The sequence below is a fragment of the Sturnira hondurensis genome, unplaced genomic scaffold (assembly GCF_014824575.4).
Source record: "Sturnira hondurensis isolate 20B ecotype Veracruz unplaced genomic scaffold, ASM1482457v3 Scaffold0005563, whole genome shotgun sequence".
Taxonomy (NCBI): Eukaryota; Metazoa; Chordata; class Mammalia; order Chiroptera; family Phyllostomidae; genus Sturnira; species Sturnira hondurensis.
This window is the reverse complement of record NW_028078194.1, coordinates 1660939-1668451: the sequence shown is the minus strand read 5'-3', so window position 1 is coordinate 1668451 and position 7513 is coordinate 1660939. Positions and strand designations below refer to the sequence as shown.

Genomic DNA, 7513 nt, shown 5'->3' with positions numbered 1-7513 from the left:
AAGAAACTCATACAGGAATCTGACCCCTACTAGGCGGAGTCCAGCTCCAGGAAACGGAAACTTGCTGGAAGGGATGAGTGGGAATGTCCCCACCCCCGTTCTGGAGCTGGACTTAGGGCCCACAGGGAGATCTTTGCAGACCACTGGGTGGTTTAGAGTTGGATTTGCTGCTGGGCCTCTGGACCTTGGTTTCCCCAGGCCCCGTGCCACTCAATTAGCCTTTTTAAAAAAAAATTATTTGAATGCAATGAGAGCAGATGGTTCACTGTTATTTTTGTCCTAAGAGTGGCAGTGATACTCTTTCCAACTTTAAGCGTCCTAAGCTGATACTGAAGTGTCTGCTTCCAGTCTTCATTCAATAAACAACATTGCAATGATGTGCATCTGTGCCATTATTTCCACTGGGTAAATTTAGATAAATTTGGGAGTCAAAATGTATATGTATTTTAAGCATTGGTAGGTACTGCCGAATAGCGTTGTAGAGAGGTTTATACACCCTCACTCAGGACTGTGTAGTATTTGCCTTTCGTGTCCCTTTTGACTTCAATCACTCATCTGATAAGTGTTATTTAAAAACTGCTAAGAGCCACACATTGCTCAGGCACTGTTGAGAATGGCAACAAATAGAACAGACAAGGGATCTACCTTCATGTAATTAGACTTCATCTAGTATGTGAAATGAAGATAAAGAACAAAGAGCATTATATGTCAGATGGTTCTACGGCAAAACAAAACAAAACAAAACCCCCAACCCAAAGAGCATAGAGAGTGTAGGAGTTCAGGATATTTTGCCGCTATTCGTATGTGGGTGAGGGAAAGTTTCACTGAGAAAGTGCGATTGAGCAAATGAGTGGTAAATGAGTGGATGTGGGGTAGGGGAGTGTGTGTCAGGCAGGGAAACAGTAAGCATAAAAGCCTGGAGGTAGGAGCAAAGCTGGCCAGCCCAGATGGTGTGCCTCAAGTGGAGGAAGCAGGGAAATGTTATAAGATATGAGGCCAGAGAGGCAATGTGTGTGTGGTGGCTTGTAGGCTACTGTAATATCTGTCCTAAGTAGGAAACCACATTTTAGAAAAAAGATACTGAATGGTTTCAGTAGAAAAATAAACCTAGAGTTTTCTTCTTACCAAGAATGTAGGAAAATTTAATGAAGCCCCAATGTTTGAAACAATCTCCATGGTCTGGATCATGTTTTTTCTCCCTTGCTCCTGTTTCTTTCCCTTCCTTTCTCTCAGCTGTATGCGGGACAAGAGAAGGTCTCTGCTTATTAAGGTTTAAATGGGTAACAAGTAACAATCAATGGTAAAAATCAAAGGAAAGAAAACCTCCTAGTTTTCTACTTATATGCTTTAAAAATTCAAATTCAGAAAGGCAAAAGCCATCTAAAGATTTTATTTTAAAGAACATAAATTTTAAAGAAATACGCATTTTCAATATTGAAAAGAAGCAAGACTTGACTGTTGAGTGGGTGTTGAACATGCTGAAATCACTAGCTGGAATTTTACTATCAATCTTTGTTTTGTCTTTTCACAGACTTTTGGATTGAGTGGGTTCTTGGGCAAACCAATAGTGTATTGTCGTTTGAATTTCTTCTTATGAACATTTAAAAACCAGCAATTAGAGAAAAAGGGAAATAAAAAGTGAAATATGGCAACTGATCTAAATCTGTTTGGGAAACTGAAACTTAAGTAACAAGTAGTTACTCTTTGAGTTTCAGAATAAACACTGTTTCAATAACTCTTCCAGGAGATGGATGGCAGTCAGAGTTTCTCAGCCTTGGTACTACTGACATTTGGGTTGGATAACTCTGTTGGAGCAAACAGTCCCGTGCATTGAAGATGTTTATGCAGTGTCCTTGCATACCCACTAGATGTCAGTAGATCCCTGCAGTATGAGAATCAAAATTGTCTCCAGCTGTTGCCAAAAGCAATTTCTTTCTATCCTGAGGGGCCGAATCCTACCCTTCCTTCTTACAAGGCAAGTTGAAAATCACCCTCACCCACATGCTTCGTTTAAAAAAAAATTACTGCTTCACAGCACAGCCTGCAAGAGATAGGAGGTGGACTTAGGTAAGAGAGGAAAATTGAATAGAGGTGATGTTGGAAGTGGTACTGGAATTCAGGAAAAGGCCTGGATGAAAGAGAGGATGGACGTCAAAGAAAATGTCAGAGAAGGCATACTTGCTTCTACATGGGACTCCAGAGTGGAGGTGTCTGTATCCCATTTGGTCTGGCTGGGGACAAGATACACAGCTGTGGACACACACCAAGGGTGGGGAATCCAAGCTGCAGTATATAGGGTAGAGGTCCGGAGTTCCAATACAGTTTCACCTCCAGCAGCATCATGAGATTGGAGACATTGGTGGGCAGGGTGATGATTGCCAAGGAGCTGGAGCCTGCGATAGCGTGTGGATAGCAATAATAGCAAAGACCTTGGCTGGGATAACTATCACAGTAGTGAGTGGCAGGAGCTGTGGCAAGCCCCGATCCCTCGGCACTTGGAGAAATTCTTGTGTGGCAGGAACTCTATAAATAAGGACAACTGAAATGGTCAGTCATTTACATGGGAGTGACAAGTGCCTAAAATTCGGTTATCCATCTAAAGAAGCCTCTTGGGTATAATGCCTGGATCTCCTCATGTGTAAATATGGCAATAGTATTTTCAATACCAAAGAGCATCTATTTTTCTGGATTTGCTGCTTGTTGTTGCTCTCTGTGAGCATCCAGGCTATCCCACACTTTAATTTTACTGAGCTCTGGGAAGTGTGGAGATGTATTGCAGAGTTGGGAAGGATGGGAGAAAGAGATGGTATTGAGTGATGAAACACACTAAGTAACCGTGATCTCTGGAGATTGTCAAATACATATCACACGAATATATCACATAATCTAGAGACTCACTTTGCATTAACGAGCTCAGCTTTCTGGGGGCAAAAGGATGCACAGCGATACCTAGGAAGAGTTGCCTAGTAGTGAAGAGAATCAACCAATTCAACAATTATTTACTTTTAATATTTCTGACTCTGGGAGAGTTGACAGTGGTTAGACTTAGCACCACACAGCCTCCTTTCCCAAGCACAAGCACTTCAAGGTATTGTTTTGGTGAAATCTAATAGATGTCTTGTTTTAGTGATAAGAAAGTTGGGAATATTATTTCTAGGTAACTATACCTCCCCTCAGCAGTATAGATTTTGCTCACTCCAATTCCTATAAAATTTCAGTAGTAATCCAAAAGCCAGCCCAGCATTCCTGAAAATTCCTCGGGGAGTTGTATTCTCATGGATTTAGGGGTCCCCATCAAGGAAACAAAGAGCCTAGAAGCTGGTTAAAGTGCAAAAGGATTATCCCCTAAAGCAGGGGTATTCGACTAGGATAGCTAGGAATACAGCCCAACACAAAATCATAAATGTACTTAAAAGATTACTTTGTTTTATTACTAAGTTTTATACTAACATTTATTACTTAGATGGGTACATTTTCTATATGAGTGATCACAAACTTGGGACCTGCTCAATTTTAAAAGATTGTCAAAAGGGCCACTGAACAATTAGGGTTATTATGTGAAGGTTTTCTTGCTTATCCGTGGTGGCGGATATCATGAAAATTATGTATGGACCTTTTATTTTGCTCATCAGTTTTCATTAGTGTTTGTGTACTTAACGTGTGGCCCCAGACAACTCTTCCAGTGTGGCCCAGAGACACCAAAAGGTTGGACACCCCTGCCCAGGGGTCTCTGGAGGAAGTGTGGCTGTGTCAGCGCTGATTTTGTGATAGGATGCATCTGGGAAACTTGGCTGGCGTTTTAATAATATTAAATCACCTGCCTGCTTGGAGCCAGGGAGATGGGCGTGACTCTAACCCGTGATGTAGCCAGAGGGGCTTCTAGCGCTTGTGAGAGCAGCTTGGAGGTGCCTGCTGTGAGTAACAATGGTAGGGGGGAAAGGCAGAAGAGACCGGACTACTGGTAGGCATAGCCCAGTGTGGGAGGAGTCAGAAATGGGGTTGTGGAGGAGGTTCCAGGCTGGGATTTGAACAAGCAGGCAGGCCACCATGGGGATGGGGAAAATGTGGGACTACACGGGACCCTTGGGGGACCCTGGCGGTGAACAGGGCGTGAAAGGACTCTTGCCTGGTGGGTCATGAGGAGGTGCCACATGGTTTTAGATTAAGAACTGGAGATCAGGGTGGCACAGCTGATAATGCTGTGCATTAGAACAGGAGACCTACACAACAGTACAGGAACAGGAGACCTACACAACCAAGCACACCTTTCTGAGAAGAACTGGGGGAAGTGAGCTGCAGATTTCCTTCTGAGAGGTGGTACTTCCGACTGGCATGCTCCGAGACTGGCCTGACTGGGCAAATAAGGGGAGGGTAGGACTGTGTTTGTGGGTGTATCTTTGTTTCTAAAGGGAGTGAGATGTATGGGCAGAATTGCACCATTAATCTAAACCTGTATAACTTTTAATTTAAAAATTCCTTTCCTTTTTACCAAACTCTGGCATTGAGAACCACAGTTCCTAGTATGGCGGTGGGCATAAAGAACTTACAGTAACAAAAGACCCCCAGGGGCAGGAGGTGTTTCTGTAACAATTTCAGTCCAGTGAAACCTGGTTCACACTTCTGATGTGCAGCACTTTCAGATAATAAATCTGTGTGTTTTTTATGCCACCAAGTTTGTGATAATTTGCTGCGGCCGCAATAGAAAATTAATATGTCCTCCCCAAACCCATACAGCAATGGAAAAACAATGACATTGCTTTCTTTTTCAAAAGATTTTTTAAATTTTATTTTAGAGAGAGAAAGGGAGGGAAAGGAGAGAAACAGCAGTGTGTGAGAGAAACATCCATCTGTGGCTTTTCACCTGCCTCCAACCAGGAAATTGGCCCCCGGTCCAGGCCCTGTGCCCTGTGCCCTGTGGCATGATAGCCCACTGAGCCACACCCATCAGGGCGACATTGCTCTCTGATTTTTCCTTTTATATTTTTTGTTGTACACTGACCTTTCACAAAATGTCACAATCAAAGGTGATCACCACAAATGACACCTCGGATCATTCAGCATCTGTTGCCTATTTTCTGATGTAACTATATCGAGGTCAGCAACTGACTGAACACATCGTGCTTCAAATAAACCGGCCCCAAACCAGAGGAAGTGTTTGCAATGTTAATAACGAACCAAATTTCAAGCGTCTTTATGGAGACAGCTGACCTTTACTCTAAACTGTCCTTGTTCTACCTTCTCTCACTAGATTGTAAACTGTGCGAGGTTTCAGCAAAATGCGCGGTTTGTTCACTGAAGGAAAGCAGGACTTTTCACCCTCAAATACACAACATTATTTTGACCTGCAGGCAGTTGAAAGCAGATAATAAGAAAAGCTCTCTCTGCCCATCACCCGTCCGCCTAAAAGTAGCACATACATCATGAAGGTGATCCACCCTTCCCACCGGGAAAGATAAAAGCTAATCACCAGAGATATCCTGGTCACTACCAAGGGAATCTGCATACCAAACCCTAGCTATCTTCTAGTAGTTTTCCCCAAATATTTACCTTCCCACAATTTGCCAATCTAGAAACTCAAACTTTTTTCCTTTGACTTATTATTTCTTTGAAAATTTATTGTTCTTTTGTTAAGATGCTATGTAAGTCCAAGTTTAACCACATCTTTGAGTTACTTATCACTGGGTATTGCCATGTAGATGTGAGATGCCCGTGTGCATACACTTTTGTTTGTTTTTCTCTTGTTTTTCTGCTTTTTGTAAAGTCTAACTTATGGGGCTGCACCCAATGAACCTAAGACAGGTAGAGGAAAAATATTTTTTCCTCTCCTACATCCCCATAGTATGTTTGGTATGTAGCAGTGAAAACCATTCACAAAATGAATAAATCATTTTACTTTATGTATTTTATTTGCTACAAATCTATGTAACAAATTGTTACTTCTGCTATGTAACATTCACAGAGAAATGGTTTACGTCTCTTTTCCTCTCTCTCTTACCAGAAGCATATATATCCTGTTTGACTATCGTCTGAATACAGGTAATTCTGGATCAGGTGTGAGTAATGGCTCAAAAAATACATGTTTCTGGACACAGCACACAGAAAAGATGGTTAGTGCACATTAACCTCAAATCAGATGGAATGTGAGGGCGGTCCGTATTTCAGCCCCTAAGGAGCACGTCCCACAGAATTCTCAGAGCCAGCAGCCAGCCTCAGGGCCCGCTCATAGCACTCCAGGGCTTCATGCATTTCTCCTTTCAATTTGTGGATGAACCCGAGGATGCTCAAGCTTTCTACGTCTACTTCATTTCCTTGCAGTTTCCTTAAAAGCAATTTCTCCAAAGCATTGAGACTTTTATCTCTTGAAAATGATGGCTTTTCTATTTTTATTGCTTTTAAATAATAGATAATAGCATCAGCTTCAGATTTCTTGTGAAATTGATTAAATTGGCCATAGTGGAAATACAGGTCTTGCAGTTTTTCTTCTTCGATTGATTTGAGGCTGAACACTGTTTTATAAACATCTTCAGCTTTTTTGACGTTTCCTGCTTCGAAGTACATATCTGCTAGGTGAACATAAGCAATTTCCATGGTTGGCTTTTGTTCCAGAGCAAATTCAAGGTGAGATATAGCTAATTTTATTATTCTGTTGATACATTCTCTATTCCGTCCTCTAGCCTGCCATTTGGAACCTTTCTTCATTTGAAAAACTTGCAATCTATAGCAAAGCCCTATCTGGTGGTGCAGGAAGGCAGAGGAGGGTGTTGCCCGCAAAGCTATTTTTAAGAAGTGAAGAGCTTTATCTACAGAGCCTTGTCTTCGGTAAAACTTGGCTGCATATCGAAAGACGTAGGTTTGAGAAGACTGGTTAGTCAGTGCTTCTTCAATGTACTTTTCTCCCTCAGCTTCTTGTCCGATGTCCTGAAGCTTCAAGGCAAGGAGACTTTTAATGTATGGATCCTCTGGGTTTAGCTCGATGGCCCGTTTGAGAGTCTGCAGACAAAATACCTCACCAGTCTGCGGTGCTCTGTTGAACCCATCCAGGCGATAGACAGCAATTGCATACCCAGTGTTGAATTCCGGGTTGTCAGGGTCCACTTCCAGAGCCTTTTCAAAGCAGGCTTTAGCCCGTTCATAATTCCTTCCTCCGCATTTCAGCAAGGCCCAACCTTCCTCACAGTCCATCTCTGGACTCTCCACTGTGTAGCAGGAGGGGCTGGCAAACTTTTTGCAAGTGCTTTCCACCTTGTCCAAATAGATCTGGGCTTCTTCTAGTCTGCCCATGTGGTAATACAGCCAGGCATAGTTGCCCCAGGTAACCAGTCTTCTCACTTCTGACTGGCCAACATGTTCTGTCTGCCTTAAGTCTTCAGCCTGTTTCAAGCTCTGCAGGGCTTCCATATTCTGGCCTTTCAGGTGTTTCACATAGGCCAGTAGGCTGTGTATTGCCACATTAAATTTTGTGTCTAGGAATTCAATTTGACTATAGATCCTGTTTTCTAAATCAGTGATTTCA

General features: G+C 42.5%; 1 protein-coding gene across 1 annotated transcript; it reads right to left on the bottom strand.

Annotated features, from left to right (window-relative positions):
- Window positions 1-5876: 5876 nt before the first annotated feature.
- On the bottom strand, window positions 5877-7512 carry LOC118988014 (interferon-induced protein with tetratricopeptide repeats 1-like; the record flags this gene model as incomplete). Its single annotated transcript, XM_037047410.1, has 1 exon — window positions 5877-7512. A coding segment is annotated over one exon (1347 nt), but the record flags the coding sequence as incomplete, so codon positions are not given.
- Between the last annotated feature and the right edge of the window lies 1 nt (window position 7513).